The sequence below is a fragment of the Cygnus atratus genome, chromosome 12 (assembly GCF_013377495.2).
Source record: "Cygnus atratus isolate AKBS03 ecotype Queensland, Australia chromosome 12, CAtr_DNAZoo_HiC_assembly, whole genome shotgun sequence".
Classification (NCBI taxonomy): domain Eukaryota; kingdom Metazoa; phylum Chordata; class Aves; order Anseriformes; family Anatidae; genus Cygnus; species Cygnus atratus.
Genome location: NC_066373.1, coordinates 4,730,732 through 4,747,908, shown reverse-complemented (window position 1 = coordinate 4,747,908; position 17,177 = coordinate 4,730,732). Strand labels below are relative to the sequence as shown.

Here is a 17,177-nt window from a genome sequence, read left to right as displayed (position 1 = left end):
GTTTAATGAGAGCCTAAGCTATCGTGCAGTTTTAGTTGCAGATTGTTGTTCAAATTAAGCAGAACGCACATATAGAACCCCCCACCCAGGACCTTTATAATTCCAAATAAAATTTACAAGTATAGCATTCCAATTAACAGAAAGAGCAGAGAATTTCTTTTTAAGTCTGAATTCTGGACCAACTCCCAGAATCCCAGCCCAGCTGCCCATTACATACGCATAATGCCCAATGGCAACGACAGCCATCCACAATTGTGTAATTGTATAATGGGGAGTCTTATTAGAAAACACGACACACAACGGAAGAAACGCAGTTCGAACTCCATGGCACCACTGCACAGCCTTCCCCCTCCCTAAAGAATCAAAGTTTAACAGCTCATGCATTACTAAAGGGAAGATACAGCATGTCTCACTGCGGTTGGACTCTAGTCCAGTAGTTTTCAAGATCCAATTCAAAGAAGAATAAAAGTAACAAAAGAAGAAGCATCAACAACAAAGATGTTCCATTCACACATTTCCAACATCAGCAGTCATTACAGAAACAAGCACTGTCAGCCTGTCAAAGGGAGGGACAAAGATTCCACCTGTCAGGAGGCATGCTTAGACTTAACACTGAGCTGTCAGCAAGCACAAACTACAGCACACTGCTTGTTCGCTCTAATAGCTACCTTAGTGTAACAGACACAACCACTTCTGGTGGCTGGCAACTCTTTATCCACTAAATTTTGTGGGTGGTATTTTATTTTTTAAACTTGAACAAAAATCCCAACTTGCTTTTGTGCACTGAGAAAAAAATGCTTTTCATTTAGAAACATGTGGCTTTTAAAATTCTACTGCTTAGGAAGCTGTCCATGAAAACAGATCTGCATTTGAGACTTATCAGAGCCAAGAAAGTTTGAATTAATGTAGGTTTGCATTATGAATATTTCACCACTACACTTGTATCTCTGTCAAGAGTAGTTTAAACACTAATTTTATACAGCAGAATGTCTCTACCTTGGCTAGGAAGCTAGAGTCTCACTTAAACACACACACACACCAAAGTTGAAATTACAGACAGGCATTTCAAAAGACCCTATCACAACTCTAAATCCTTGTAACTTTGGGCACTTGGGTACCTTTAAAATGTAAGGACCAGTGTATGGCAGAACACACTTCAGCTGCACAAAATCACCCTGTCGGATTGAACAAAACTCTGCAATACAACAGAACTCTCTGCATAGAGCCTTGATCAGGCAAGACTTCACAGAGTTCATCTGAGCTGCTAGTAGTTACTGAAATCACCCAAAATCTCTGTACATGATGTCACTGAAACCTTCTCCAATCCGCTTTGTCAGGGAACTGCAAGTGTGGTGACACCTCGTGGTTACTGGTGGTTTCCTCCCTTAACCGTCCAGCACAGCTATGCAGAAATTCTCTCTCCATTGAAGAAATGTATTCACATAGAGGGGAATGATTTTCCTATTAATAAGCAAGAAAGAATAATGGGATATATTCTGAGTTTTTCTTGTGATGACCAATAATAAATCATTTCTTAGCTCAGGTCACATCTTCCATGGGAAAAGAAATGTCTCGCCGTCATTAACTTCTTTTCAACTAGTGATAATATATGATCAAATTTTAAGTAATTGAACCAGTAGCATTTAATTAGCTCTGAAAAACTATCTCAGATCATGAATCAGACTTTCTACCTGAACAAGGCTCTCTTACTAGCTTAAAAGTGTATTTCCTTCCATGTGTGATCCATCTTGAATATCTAATGAGGTGCTCTTGGTATATGAATTATAGTTCATATAGCATACATGCATTACAGCAGACACAGCCTCTTTCTTTATGTTGAGTTTCATGTCTTGCTTCAATTTAACAAAATCTTTCTTCAGAGAGTCAGCATTAAGGATGAGAAATTTAGATATCTACCTGCGAAAATTAATAGAAAGAAGAACTTCTTGTTGAAAGCTAGAATACAAAGAACTGCTATGATTTTAGACAAGACCACAGTCACCTTTTTCAGTAAGTTCAGGGCACTAAGTGACTAAAGGCCATGGTGTTTCTGTCCAAACACTGCTTCAGATGGCTTCATTACATGCTGAACAGAAAAAGTCAGCTCAGTCAACTAATGTGGGGACATCTGCGGCCAGCACAAAACAGGATTTCTTCTATCTGATTGGATTAAGTATCATTTTTTCACATTAAATTAGCTAAACCACAATTATTAAACACACAAAAAAATCAGTTTTTATTCACTTTTCAAACATGCTTTTGAAGCTGTTATTATGCTTTTATGACAAGACCTAGATAATTATAAGATTGGAATTTTTTGGCTGAAAAAGAGACAAGATTAGCAAACTTCTTTTGGAAGACAGAAATTAAGACTCACAATCTGCTCAAGTGTCAAACTGTAAACGTTGCCCAATATTTGGCTTGCTCTAGAAAAAAAGATTTTTTGCTACAAACCCCTCTATTTTTAAATAAGCTTTATAGAAAACAGAAAATTCAACAAAATGGATTTTGTATCTGTTCTTTTCCCAGCTTATTTGTAGAACAGTTAAAAAAAAGAGATACGTGTTTCTGCTGACTTTTTTCAAATTGCAGAGAGCAAAGGTTTTCATTTTCATAATAAAAATAGCAGTGAAAGCTGAACTGCCTTACTGGATTGGACAAAGCTAGTCTTTACTGCAAATATTTCTTTTAGATGTTATCATAAAATGTAAATACTGTGGCTCTTGATTGCGCGTTGACACTCATCCTCGTTATACACAACATTAAAAATGACTGATGGGCTTAATGCCCCACACGTTAAAAGCTGCTCAGAGAGGAAAGGATGTATGACATCCATTATATACACATCCACTTTTAAAAATGTTCGTCATGTGGATGGCAGAAATTTCAATGAGAACAGACTCAGATTTACAATTCTATCCTTTACATTAAATAGCAAAAACTCAAAACAATCTTCAGTTCATGGTACTATATTTGGTAGATAACATTTCTATTAGCTCCAGTTGTGCAGCTGACATTAATCCTGAGGTTTTAAGAACATTTTCTTGGCTTTCTTAGGTCTTGTGTTACTATTCTCATCTTCATCTTCATCATGGAGAACACGCTGGTCTCTTTTTTTCAAGAATTTCTTCCCTATCGTTCCCACTAATGTTTCATATCTGTAAAGATAATTAAAAATGGTCAGCTTTTACTGAAATCAGTGCAAGTTCAATGCAGAAAATCACAAATCTAGTCAACAATTCAACTAGTATAAAAAGCCCGTCATTAGACTTTTACGAAGCACAAGTACTACGTGATCACAGATTAAATTACTGCTCATTTTGACAGTTTAGGTTCGTTAGTAATCTGGAGCTAGGAGGTATTAGAATGGAATATAGGAGTATCAAAAGGCAGAAAATATCTACAAGATTTTAACCCCCAAAGTAATAGAGATTTCACTGAACAAACACCAAAATTCCTGAGAAATCACTGAAGTATTAAATGCTTTTTGTTGTTGTTTTTTGTGTTTCTTCTCCTGCACATAATACCTAATATATCACATATTTTAAGACATGATCAATACTGGCTAGGAATAACGTACCTTCTGGCCATTTCTTCATCTGACACATCAGCCTCCATTTTATCATCCACTTCAATTTCTTCTTTCTTGCTTTTAGAGTTCATTTGGACCATTAACTTCTGAAAATGAAATAAGAAATAGCTTAAACATATAACCCTGACACAATGTCAACTAGGCTGAAATTCACTGGCAGGAAAAGTGCATAAAAATTAAGGATCAGTTTTAATCCCGATTCTCCTCATTTGCTGTATTCTGTTCAGGCTAAAACACAGGGCTATAAGAAAAGGTAACGTGCCTCCTTGATGCTAAGCTGAGCTCAGAGTTTGCCTTTGAGAAAAAAGACAAGATATAAACAGGGTTTTCAGTGAACTGTTCTGTCCAAGCACCCTCAAATGCACGGCAGACATCTTGAGGAGACCAGACAGTTAGATCCTAATTATTTTTTCATTGTGATGTCAGCACATAGTCTTTGGAATGGTTTTGTTACAGTTGAAAAATATCTGCAAGAATTTACAATAAACTATAATAAAAACCATGAAGCAATTATATGCCAAGTCACGGTGAAAGCAAGTTCAAAATAACTAAAAGAATGCCCCATTAAATCACCTTGCATAGCCTTCCTCACATCTCTTTGTCTTTGTACTTTCATCCTCTTGTTTCAGTTCAGCAGTAACATTTTTATTACTATTTCAGTAATTACTAGTTCTATCAGCATGAATCATGCCAGAAAGAAATGAAAGACTCTCTTGCCCAGAATTTTTACTTTGCAATTTCAAGACCCTACTTATATGAGTAAGTGCTGAATAAACAGGGTTGAATATTTGTAAGACTGGGCTCTGAATTAAATGGCAGGAGTAACAGAGAGCTATTATTTTGGTAAGCTGTATGTGGGACAGTCTTCTCAGCTCAGGGAAGGAAAAATCTGCAGGAGTTATGTAATTACTGACCATCAACCCATGGAGATAAAAGGTTTCTACTTACCAGATGCTACATTGATCAACATTTTGGTTAGAATTGCAGTTTTCCTGCACATGAGAGAATTTACTGAAGGTGCTGCAAAGGCCAGACAGCACGGAGGGTGAACACTAAAATCCCTATTCCCAAGGGTTTCAATCCTAATGTGAGACCACCTCAAAAGAGAACATTTAAATAGTACCTCAATTTCCGGATTGAATCCTTTGAAGGACATTCTGCCATAAAGTAGATCCTCACATGGCATAAAGCTTCTCTCTTCTATTATAAAGCTCCTGCATGAAACCCCAAACCCAGCATTTGTCAAACAGTGCACTTTAATATAACCAAATTAAACAAATGCAAAAAGCATTTGCTGTCTTCCCCCACACAAATAAACAAAACCACAGTGTATTTTATACCATCAACTACTTTCTGAAGCTTAATTGCTCTGATAAATCTTTCAATGCAAGGAGCTTGGAGTGCAAAGGACTACTGTTTGCCAGCAAAGCTGTGCCAGTTCCACAAGCAAAATTAACTCTCCTGACAGAAAGCACTCTTTGCTGGTAAGATTCCACCTACATTAATGCTTTTGCCAGAATAAAAATACCACATAAATATCACTCTCCAGGTGGCATTACTATACCAGCAAAATCTTCTAATTAATTTTTCATTGTGATGTTAGACCTGGAATTAGTTGAGTCTGTCAGGATATAAACCACTGTGTAATTCTCTGTTCAAGCAGAGAAAGATTTCCCCTTTCTTCCTCCTTTCAATGAGCCTGGAAAGAAAAGAAACATGACCCTGAGGCGTTCATAACACTCATGTTAGATAAAAGTACTTCCTTGAACTGTTCCATCCTTCTTTTCCTCTCACACACATGCATCCCTTCCCTTTACCTCTTCATCTCTCATTTAAAACAAACTCCTACAGGCATAGGAAATCATGCTGAAGACACCAAGCTCATTCTCCTACCTCAAGGTAGGATCAGCTAAACATGAACTACGAACAGCAGAAGTCTATCTGGCCTGTCCTCAAAAGACTTCCAGTGATGAAGAAACCAGTCTCCTTAGGCCATCTATTCGCATGCTTCAATACCCTCGTTAAAAAAAATCTTCCAATATCAAACTTGAACCTTCATTGCTGCAACTGAAGGTCAAATACCTTTTTGCCATATCTACTAACAGTCATGGAAAATAGTTTATGAATGACCTTATTCAACTACAGTTAATTCTCTGGATCCCAGCTTTTATAAATTATATACATTCTCACTCAATAGAATTTTTGTTCTTTTTTTAAAGGACAAAAGTCAAACTATTTTTAAAGTAGTTCCCTCGTTATTTAAAGCGCCCTTCTAAGTAGTGGGAATGGACGCTTGCTTCCCTATTAGCTAAGCCTTCCTTTATTTTTGCTTCATCCATTATCTTTTCTATTTCAAAAACAGGATTTGAAGTGAGCTGGACTCAAGAAGACATGGTCCTGAATGGACTTACACATGTGACTGGAGCTCAATTTACTAACACAAAGTTTCAAACTTTTTTTTTCAAATGAATGGCAAAAGCAGCAATGAATGAATTGGTCCCTGCCTGAAAGAAAGTAATTACATGCATCTAGAAGAAAATGCGAGTGAAAGAAGACAAAGTGTGCAAGAAATGAAAGTAGGTCAAACTCCGGACTTGGCAACCTTAAGAATGTCCCTGAAAGTAAAAAGCTGTGATGCTAGCCTGTCACTACTTTTTTTTTTTTTAATAGTCATTACTAATATTTTTGCTAAAGGGAAAAAAACAAATTCTGTTCCCACCCCACAACAATGCAATGGTGACACAAGAGTACACGCTTACTCTTTCTCCTTTAGATCTGGTAAATCAAGATACCAGTGTTCTTCACTAATTATCTTCTTTTCTTCCTCTTCTAGTTGTTTTTTAGTTTGTGAATCCAAACCCCTTTGCATGAACTGAAAATAAAGACAAAAACACACAGCTTCAGCCTCTTTTGAGTATGTTCTGTACAGGCAATAATTACATAATCATAATTATCCATTACATACTTAACAGTTGATATAAGAAGTAAACGCTTTTTGTGATCTTCTCTGGGCTTAATCTGAGTTTGGGCAAATGGACAAAGGAAAAGTAAACATTTGTGGATCACAACCATCTGGACTGACTGGAAGTCAACAGTCAGCCACGTCTGTACTTAGATACAAAGAAAGTTTTGATGGATCTGAGTTGTCGCAAATCCACAATTTAGCTAAAATATTTCTACTGTTTCAGCAAAGGCCAGAGAGAATGTAATGTTAATTAAAGATTTTGCTGTATGTCAGAAACCACCCAAAAAACTAGCACTGGAGCTGTGACCTAAACGTTGGTCACACGAGGTTGGTGACATTTTGAAACTTCTGTATTTTCAACCATCTTCTTTTCTCATATTTCGTATTACAAACTAGTTTGTGTTCGTAACCCAGAAGGCTAGAACCTGCCTTTGAAATAAGTAACTGAGGCTATGAAAAGAAATCTTCTGCATCCAGCTGTGTTAAAGGAAGATTTTACCAACTCTTAACTTCTCATTGATGACCCACCAAACTACTAGTCAAGCAGTATGGTAAACACCTGCTAACTCACTTCAGTAACAGCCTGCCAAGGTAGTTGAGATCAATAAATTACTTTAGGGTAAGACAGCTAATTCTGCCTAATACAAGGACGTTCCTGCCAATTGCTTTGTCTGTGATAGCCTTTGGCAGGGAATGGGAACAGGCAGATAGGAGCTGTAACCTCTCTTGCAGCTGGGAATAGAAGAGGGCATTTGTCATGGCCCATGACAAATTGCTGAGAGTGCAAAACTACAGATCTGAGATACATGCAACAGCCCTTATACTTCCGTTTGTACCAAGTCTGGTGCCTGAACTGACTGACAACTTAAAAGTATCGACAAAGTTAACTCACTTCTCCAGGCACATACATGGGAGAAAACAGAACTCTTCAGGACTTTACAGTAGCGATCCTTACATTCTCACATCCTTAGGAGCTGGGACCTTCCTTTGGGCCTACAGAAAGTGTTTCAGTAACTGCCTCTGATAGAGGTGCACATTTATACCAATATAATTCACAGCAAGAGACAAGGCTACCAGCACTGTTTATACGCATTTCTGTACAAAAATTGCTTTGTGGCAATCAAAGCAAACCTGCAGGCACAACACTGCAGAGAAGTTTTATATCAACAAATCGTACCCCTTTCATTTAAAGCAGCATCATTTCTGTGTTTAGATAAGCCTGCAGGCTGACAGATAACACGCCAGTGGGGCTCTTCTGTCTTTCAAACATTAGCAGAGACTCGGTCATAGCTTTGGTCCCAGCTACAGTGGGCTTGGCTTGGGGATAAAGCCCAAGAAGGCATCACAACACACTTCCCTCCCACAAAAATCCCGCATTACTGAGATTATTTAAAGTATATAGGTAATACATGTATGTAATATATATTACATGTACACACCCACATCTTTTCAGTCTTTACAAAATGCCCAGGCAAAACAAACCAAACCCTGACATATAAGCCAACATAGTGTCTCATTTTCCTTTTATATTTCTATCTGCATCCATTTGTACAAGATCTTTAATGAAAGAAAAATTGACTTTTGTTTTCTGTGTCGACCCAAAATGTGTCAAAGCTTTCCAATTAAAATTACAGTATCTACTTGAGGAAAATAAGGGAATCTATCATGTGGAAAACCATATTGCTCAAGGAAATTGGTTAGCCAGTCAGAAAACTCAACAGGAGAAATTTTGCTACAAGCACGCAATTAAGTAATCATTCCACATTACATTTTAAAGATTATGTTCCTCAAGATTACTACAGGAATAGCTAGATGAAAAAAATGTGATTGTATTTATCAGAAATGTAAACACACGTGAATGAATTAAAAATATACCAACTGTGGAAGACGCACAGTATGTAAGCCAGTAACTCCGTGGTTATTTAAAAGTTCCCCCAAGCAACGGGACCTGGATCAAATGGTGCAAGAACTAAAAGCATGAGCCACCGTTTGACATCAAGAGGTGTGCGTAGTCTGGATCTTGGTGAAAGAAAAGGGTTTTCACAACACTACCACTGACCACATGCCACCTTTGGGTGCCCCTTCACCTGCCTACTGAATTGTTATGATACATCTTACCTGTGGAGGCAGCTCCTAAAAGATTAATTAAAACATTTGTAAACAGGTTCTGCAGAATGAAAGCGCTAAGCACAAGATCTGTGTCTGACCTTTTCAAAACCTACTCATCTCTTCTAAGCTGGTTACTGCTGCCTGGGCTCTAAATTTGCAAATGTCACAGCACCACATTCACAGTCTGGTTCCCCACAGACTTCCAAGAAAGAAAATCTAAAAACTAGCCTTTGAAATCTCTGGAGGGTTAATAAACTGGCAAAAACCAGCAGCATAAGTTTCACCTAAAAAGAGAGTATTACATAAAAGTAACAAAAATCAATGATGCTGCAATCTAGGTTAAGGGAGTCTTACTCTGTCCTGTGCTGCTGGCTAACTAAGCCCATCATTTACTTACCTTTGAGCGCGAGGCAGGATGCGTTTTGTTTCCCCTGTGTACAAATGTTAGCCTTTCATTAGCAGTACCTATTAATTGTGGTAAATATTCCACAATCTTACTGTAACAGAGTCCACTTTACATGAGGATTGAACTGGTCAGCTAAACACCTTTCAGACAGTATCTGAAACATGGACCCACATAAATAGGTGAAAAAAACCCCGCACGTTAAATAAAACGCCACAAGCAAGAAGCCACAAAGACCCATGATAATCACTTATACAAAATTAATGAATACTAACACCAAAAAGAAAAAAAGGCAATCCAACTTTCTAGTGTGTTTTCCAACAATAAAGACTCATCCCTCACAAGAGAATGTACTTTACTGAATTAGGTGTTGTGTTATGCAACGTGAACCAGAACCCAGTAAGCAGATGGCCCTTGTGTTTGTGACTGGGAAAAGATGGAGGAAGGTGGTAAATGGACTGACGTTGTGCTTGGGTACTTCGTTGGCTATCAGTGGAAACAGACAAAAAATGAAACCCTGTCTGGAGCAGCTCATTAGAACAGCCTCTTGCTAGTGAATTTTGAGCAAAAAGCTGTAAAGAAAAAGCAAACAAAGCCACGTGCGAAGTACAAGACACAGGAGAGACACTCGTGCCTGTGTCAGAACAGGGCAGAAGCTGCGTGTCCACGTGCAGGAAGGGAAAACATCCCCAAACCCTGCAAGGGGGACCCAAATGCGGGACCCGAAGCACCCCAGAGGGACAGCCACGGCGGCAGGCAGCCCAGAGGGCGGCCCCACAGCTCAGGCCCGGCCCTGCCCGGCCCGGCCGCCATCTCCTCGCCCCCCCGCGGCCCAAGCCTCGTGCCTCCCTTCCCTTCCCCTCCCCGCCCGCCGCCCCCCGCCTCACCTTCATGCGCAGCAGGTTCTTTGACAGCTTCGTCTTCACCTCCCCGGCCATGGCGGCCGCGGCGCTGGCACTAGGCCGCGCTGGATCCCCGAGCTCGAGTAGCGCCGCGGCCGCGCAGGCCGGGGGGGGGGAGCCGCGGGAGGAGGCGGCGGCGGCGGCTCGGCTCCACCCTCCGCGATCGGGGCCGGGGGCCGGGCCCCGGCCCGAGGAGCGGCGCGGCCTGCGGGAGGCGTTAGGGGGGGCACGGCCGGTGCAAAACCAGCAATTGAAAACCAGCAGCTTTGCTGTATGGAGCTGGGTGTATGGGGTGAGGGGGAGTGCCTTCGTGAGCAGGGTATAAATCGATATGAAATGGCAAACTAGTAGGGGAAGCTTAGATTTCTTATCAATGTTTGTGTGCTCTGGAGGCTTATGGGTTTATCCATACTTTTCTGATGTTTATAACAGAAAAGGAGAGAGATTATAAAATCTTTTACATATTGGCATTTGGAGACTGCTCGATTTGTTCAGCTTTCAATTTTTTAAAATAAGCATTGACTTTTACTTGTAAAAAACCCACAGGTTAGTCAAACGTGGTTAAAACTGTAAAGCAAGTAAGTTCAAAGATACTACAAGAAGTTTCAAGGCTCTGTGGGTACTGGATCATGATTTTCGAATTCAAGCTTGGCAGTGCCATTTTTGGGCTGCCAGGCAGGGCCCTGGTATCTTAAACAGAAATCCTGATAGGAAATTGCCAGTTGATTCCCAGTCATCAGCAGGAACCACAATTTTTGTATATATCCTCATAAATCAGATTTCTGATGCCTGTTTTGACATTTGGCATATAAAGCAGGTAGTAAAGTAGTGAGAGTTCAGTGTTCAAAACTGTAATGAACTGGTGTGCTCAGAGAGGCAATTGAGGAAGAGAAGTTCCCATATGTGCAAGATGCGGGTCAAAGTGAGCTTGAAAAACTTTTAAAGATTTATGATCTAATAGCGCCCACAAAAACATACAATGAAGAGCAAAGCTTGATTGCAGTGGAGAGGGGGAGGAATTATACAAATCTTGGCATATTTATTACACAGTTAAGCCCAATGGGTTAAAATGCCCACAAACGTGAATAAAGCACATTCAGAGCCACAACCACTTCAAGAGTGAGCCATAACGCTGAATTTAATTTTCATATAGGCTAAATGCCTTCATTTTGAGGCTCTGTAAATGAGTTGGGAGGTGCTCTGAAACTCCAGGCCCCAAAGGGAAAGTCTCTGTGAGTTTGGGAGCTTTCCGACTTCATTCAGCCTCACCATGTTTAGATCCTTCTCTATTCACTGCATCACTAACAGTTACCAGCACTTCCCATCAAAAGAAAGCTGGAAGAAGTTAGCAGTTTTCCAAATACAAATGTGTGTCAAAGAATGACTATACTTTTATCTTAGTAAACAAACCAATAAGGGAACACTGTTGGTTAATACAACAGCACTGTACCTCCATTAGCTCCCCAATTTTGGCCTTATTTTCTTTTTGCCATGCATTCTAATAAAGTATTTGCTTTTTGTTGATCATTGTACATTGGTGCCCTGTGTTTAATTGCATATCTTTCAATGTCACTCAGGTTTTTTATTTTTATTTTTATTATTATTATGATTTTCTTTTCTGAGTAGTTTCAGTTCATTTATAGTCTGGAAACACACTTCAAATGACTCCTAAATACATTACTGTGTACCCACCAGTACGTCTCCAGCCACTGAGCAGTGGCTGTGCATGGTTTGCTTGGTACCCTTTGCGACAGCTGTTCCCAACTCCTTGCGTATCGCCCTGTACTGCTGGCATAACAACACGTACTGTCAATCCCTTCAGTCCCCTTCTTCAGCAGCCTCTGCTTACAATATTTTGTGGATGCAGCCATGGCACACACCAGTTGCATGATGCATTTGATGTGATACTACCAACTCTTTAATCTTTGTAATCTAATAATCTTAAATGGCTTGCAGGAATGTGGTATCTAGCTGGGGGGGGGAGGGGGGAGGTGGGGAGGAAACAATGCAAGGGGTTTTGAAGTCATCTAACCATAAGGATGTGTGTCCCTTGGTGAGCAAGAGCTTGGGATCGACAGTCTCAGCCCTGTGGTACCCCATGAATGGTTGGGGTCTAGGTGCTGCACCATGGACTCGCACAAAGATGCTGCTGTTGGTTGTCTTGTGTGCTAGAATATCAGCTGACAGCCCGCCTCGATGCGTTCAGGCAGACAGGGAGAAGTGTTTTGCCGTAAACGCAGTACGGGCTGTGTGATGTTTATTTAGAAAAGTGGAGACTGTAAAAAGGCTGCCACAGAATTTGATCTATTTCGGCAGTAAAAAAGCCTGAAGGAAATTTTTGGATTACATCTGCCATCGCTAGAATTGGATGGGGAGGTTATAGATAACAATCAGCTGTCTCGTGGACCAGATTATACTGTCTGGTAAATCTGAAGACACTCCATTGATTATAGGAGAAATGTTTGTGATTTACTGGTGGTGGTGGAGGCAGGGCAGAGTAGAATCCAGCCCTGTAAAGATGCCTGCTTGTTAGACAGAGTGAGGGTGAGGAGACAAGGTAGAAGGGATGCTCTGTTTAGAAAAGATACAAGGGTCATTGTAAATGACAATTAGACAGCTCTCCCCCAGCTCTGACATGGCAGCTCTGTTTTCAACCTGAAAATCCTTTTTTTTTTTTTTTTTTCAAAAAGAAAATGCTCAGGGAAATAACTCAGGGGAAAGGAGCTCCATCTCATCAGAGATTATGCATTAAGCAGACAGATAAAAGATCTTTATTCCTAGGAAACGCAGTCCCTTCTCTCTCCAGTAATTACAGAAGTCAAATCAAAGTTGCTGTTAACGTTATTTAAGAAGTAATCTCTCTCGCAACAACACAAGTGACAGTTGTGAACTAATTTCATGCCAATGGGATCTAATCTGAGGGAACTCATGGGTTACACTTTCTGTCACGTTTTATTTATTCATATTTTTGCAGTATTGTAATTTTAACACGAAACTGGTATCTCAGACCTTAGACCAACCTGTCAGTTGACTCGATTTTTTATGAGCTGTCTTTGAATCGTGAAGCACCTTTTTACATGTCTCAAAATACTCAAAGCCTTTTTTTTCACCCTGCAAATATCAAAATTCTTATAGTATGACAGGTGAGTCATTAATTTGTGTCAAACTCCTCCACTGTGTTTTAAGCGAGGATATTATGTGTTTTTCTCTATGAATGAGGAAAAGAAAATGAGAAGGAGAGCTGCCGCAGGTGTGTTTGCAAACCTGAAAGAGAAGTGTGAAATGCTGTGTATGACGGGGTGGAATCAGACACGCAGTTCCATGCCCTGTGCTCTGCACAGAACCAGTGTGAAATTCCCCAAGCAGCAGACACACGTTTTTGGGATTTGGTTTTTCTCTCTCTCGCTCCCACCAAGCCATGAGCCGCTAATGCATGCAGCACATCGACAAGTCCAAAGGTCCCGGGCGGCCAGGGATTTGTTCCAATATTTATTACCTTTGATGCATGCATGCATAACCTGCTGGCCCATCCGCTTTGTACCTAACCCACAGAGGACACACGGGTTTGTTACAGCTCTCAGCCTCAGTGTGTGGCACGGCAGCTCCGGCTGCCCTGACTCATCCTCGTAGCGTTTGAAGTCCCCTTTTCTGGCGTTGGCACCAGGTTAGGTGGCAGCTGACACACACCGAGTGTTCCTCGGCTAACCCCAAGGTTTCTCGTGGCTGGGCAAAGAATGAAGCAGAAGCTCAGCTCATGTAATTTAGGTAGCACAGATGCTTAAGCACGATTCACGTTGCTGATGCTTTCCTTTTAATAGCCTTACACAGCTTACAATTTATGCAGTACGAAAAGGTGTGACTTAAAAAGAAAAAAAAAGTGCTTGTAGCAAAACAGAGTTACAAAATCTCCAGAACAACCAAGCTGTGTTTTTATCCAAAAAAAAGTGCCTGTTGTCAGTTTGGGAGAAGACAATTAATTCTAAATGCTTTTGGCTGTCTCAGTGGCAGGGTGACCTTTATGTGAATAAATACAATAATTCAATTTGATTACAGAAAGAAGCAACTTGATAATGGTAGCTCCCCATCTTCTACCATCACCTAAAGTGCAGGGGGGAGCAGACACCAGCCTGTCATTCTGCTGGCATGCAGATAAGCCTAAAAATTTGATCTTGTGTTACAATAATTTAACATCTCCCATTGCTAGGAGTTAGAGCAGAGAGAGTGACTGACTGGAGAACAGTGCAGAGAATGCTCCTCTTTGCTTTCCTTTAAAAATCAAGATGCATTTAACTCTTTGGATTTGATGGAATCACAATTAAAAGAGAAAAGGAAAATATCAACCTTCCATTTGTTAACTATAAAAATGCAATCTGGCGGTGCTGCTGGTGGTTTGCTATTTCCCAGGTCAATAAATGGCTCCCCTGACTTTAATAAACATTGATGCTGCAGGCTTGTTCTACAGTGATTGAACCTTTTTATAGTTTCAACCACTCACATCGCATGAAAGCCTGAAGATTTTTTTTGATTTTTTTTTTCTTCCTTTTTCAGGAGGGTTGGTTCTGATTGATTAAATTGTCATTTTCTGAGTTAGTTGCTGAATTATAACTTGGCATTTTTAACCGTGTGATTTGTTTAAAGAGACAGCTTTTTGATATAGCAAACCAGCTGAGAATTTTTAAGCAGTAAAAGGAAATTTTACTCACTTTGTTCTCAGCCTTTCATCACTGCCTGCCAAAAAAAAAAAGCTCCTGAAAACAATGTAGAGGCTCTCATATGAGGAGAAGGTACTTAGATTCACACACATTTCTTCCTTATTTCATCATAGATCTGATCTGGTGGTATTCTATTGCCTTTGATTAGTAGTTGGACACCTCCTCGTTGTTAACATGTTTATCCTTCCAAGAAGAGAAGGGGAGGGGAAGGGAAAGGAAGTGTAAATGTGAGTGCTGCTCAAGGTGATATTAAGCAGCAGAACTGTACTCTGGACCAGCTGATTTATTCCTTAATAAGTAAATGGATTTCTTTGCACTAAAATGATGGGCTCTGAGCATTCCTAAGTCAAATAAATGCAAGGTTTTCACCTGCATACAGTCTGTGCCTGGTTCAAGGGACATAGACCTTGTAATTCTTTAGATACTGAGCAAATGAATGCATCACATGGACATGATTTTTTGATTTAACTAGCTGCCACTTTCCTTCTCGGTGGATAACTGCTTGGTTTCAAAGCCTGTTTTATTTATTTATTTATTTTTCTTTCCTTCCTTCCACCAATTTAAATCAGCATTTGAGACAGTAAAGCTGAAATGAATGAGACTCACATAAAAAACATGTGTGTTCAGAATGTGTTTGGAAAGAAAGGCCGACAAAACTGTCTTGTAGCACATAACAGGGTGTCTTTGGCTTTTGATTTACGGTGCCTGCAGGGGAAATGGAATAATCTAATGGGCCGAATATGGGAGATCTTACGTTTGTTCACTGCGGTGTTAGCCTGGCTGGACTCTGAAACAGTGCTTAGCTGTGGAAATCTCACAGTGTCAATATGAAATACTGAAGTCCAATTATACTTCTGCTTGTACACTTTCCCCTCTCTGGCCATTTCAGCTTCTGCTCTGAAATAATAACTTACGACAGCAGAAAGCTGAATTTCAGCAGTGAATTATACCCCTGGCCTCTACATTTAATTGCGTGATTCTGCAAGAAACCACAATCCGTCTTGGTCCCTCAAATCCTTTTTGCCTGTGTCCCTGTGTTTCTCTACCGTTCATTCAAAACCTTAAAAGTGCAAAATAGCTGCACGAAAAGAGGGCGAATTGTGAAACGAACATTTAAACATCTTACCTGCCACTGATTCCTGAAGATTTTTCACTAAAAAGGAATGGGTAGAGCTCAGTATCACTGGGGTATGAAGTGCTGCAGAACGTGGATGCTTTCCTGCAGTGCTGCTCGTGCTGGTTGTCCAAAAGAGGGGTCAGGAGGCCACTTTGCATGTACCTGTCTGGGTACGATCCTGCTGGCCAAGTGCTTTACAGGATGGCCATTTTCCCCCACAGTACCAAACTGAAGGTTTGACAGCAAGATACCGATGCATGAACAAATGTTTAATAACAAAAGGAAGAGGCGAGGTGTTCTTCTGCAGCTGTTAGTAACCACAATACGATAACATTTTCAGGAGAGTCACTTGTGTTCATTTCAAAACCATCTTGAGGCCATTTTGCAAGGTAGGGAATAAGCTGGAACATGAAAAAGGGTAAAATATTCATTAAAGCTGTAATGATTTATATCATAACATTATGAGGTAGCACTCTTTACCTCCGTACAGTTCCTCAATGAATGTTTTCCTAATTTCCATAAGTAATTGACCTCTCATTAGCAACTCATTAGAAAAATTGAGGTGATGTGACAAACGCAAACCCACTGTGACAGTGAGTCTGCAAGTGAATAAATTATTGAAAACTAATGGATTCAAAATGAAGGACCACAGGAACTTATTTCTTTGACTGCAGAAGATTTCATTTACATCTGTAAAGTAAATAACATTCATGTAAATATACATAGCTGCACACTCAACAGTTCTTAAAGCCATGCTTCAGCTGATGGCTGATTTTCAAGTACCGTGAACCTTCACATCTTCTCTTGCAAGTGCATAGGAAAAGGAATTAGCCAAATAGTTCAGAACATAGGCAAGTCCCTGGTTCAACATAGATGCCAAAGCTGAAAAAACTGAGTAAAAATTCTGAAACACGGGCTAAGCACATGGCTTAGTTCTTCAAGGAACTAAACATCAACTGGTACTTCTCAATGGCTCCAGTCTAGATATGACACCTACCAAAACAGGGCTAATGCTGAATTCTTGCCTGTGAGCAGCATTTTCATAAGGGAGGTGGCTGCTGCCTTTTTTTTCGTAGCCGCTGTTAACCAGCATGTGAATATTAACAAGCTCAATAACAGATTTTGCATGTACCGAAGTGTTAACTTTAATAACGTTCTATATCTGCCTTTTTAGGGATCAATAAATTGATTTCAAGCTAGTTCTTCATCACTGTAATATTGGGAAGAGTGAGCCTGATGTTTAACATAAAGTTTTATGATTCCTGGATGCTTCTGGACAAACCCAGAAAAAAGCCTTTTCTTTTTCAATATGTCCCGATAACCACCTGAAACTTATTTGAAAGTAACCCAATTTATGGGATCCAAGTTAGCTTTTCA

The 17,177-nt window shown here is 40.1% G+C and overlaps 1 protein-coding gene across 2 annotated transcripts; it reads right to left on the bottom strand.

Moving 5' to 3' along the window:
- Window positions 1–2,209: 2,209 nt before the first annotated feature.
- MPHOSPH6 (M-phase phosphoprotein 6) lies at window positions 2,210–10,131 on the bottom strand. Of its 2 annotated transcripts, none has more exons than XM_035543749.2 (5): window positions 9,957–10,131; window positions 6,352–6,464; window positions 4,716–4,806; window positions 3,581–3,678; window positions 2,210–3,158 (listed from the first exon to the last, which is right to left on the bottom strand). In XM_035543749.2, exons 1-5 carry the CDS (start codon window positions 10,005–10,007, stop codon window positions 3,017–3,019), a joined length of 495 nt encoding a protein of 164 aa, XP_035399642.1. In that variant the 5' UTR covers window positions 10,008–10,131; the 3' UTR covers window positions 2,210–3,016. The 2 variants fall into 2 exon arrangements, with proteins under 2 accessions (XP_035399642.1, XP_035399643.1); XM_035543750.2 differs by lacking the exon at window positions 9,957–10,131 and adding an exon at window positions 7,450–7,482.
- Between the last annotated feature and the right edge of the window lie 7,046 nt (window positions 10,132–17,177).

Excerpts from the sequence above, each read along its gene's own strand:
- MPHOSPH6 (XM_035543749.2), bottom strand. The coding sequence starts at position 10,007 with ATGGCCGGGGAGGTGAAGACGAAGCTGTCAAAGAACCTGCTGCGCATG. Across the intron at positions 4,807-6,351 it reads CCAGATCTAAAGGAGAAAGA|GAGCTTTATAATAGAAGAGA; the intron begins GTAAGCGTGTAC and ends GGTTTCATGCAG. Across the intron at positions 3,679-4,715 it reads GATTCAATCCGGAAATTGAG|AAGTTAATGGTCCAAATGAA; the intron begins GTACTATTTAAA and ends TTTCATTTTCAG.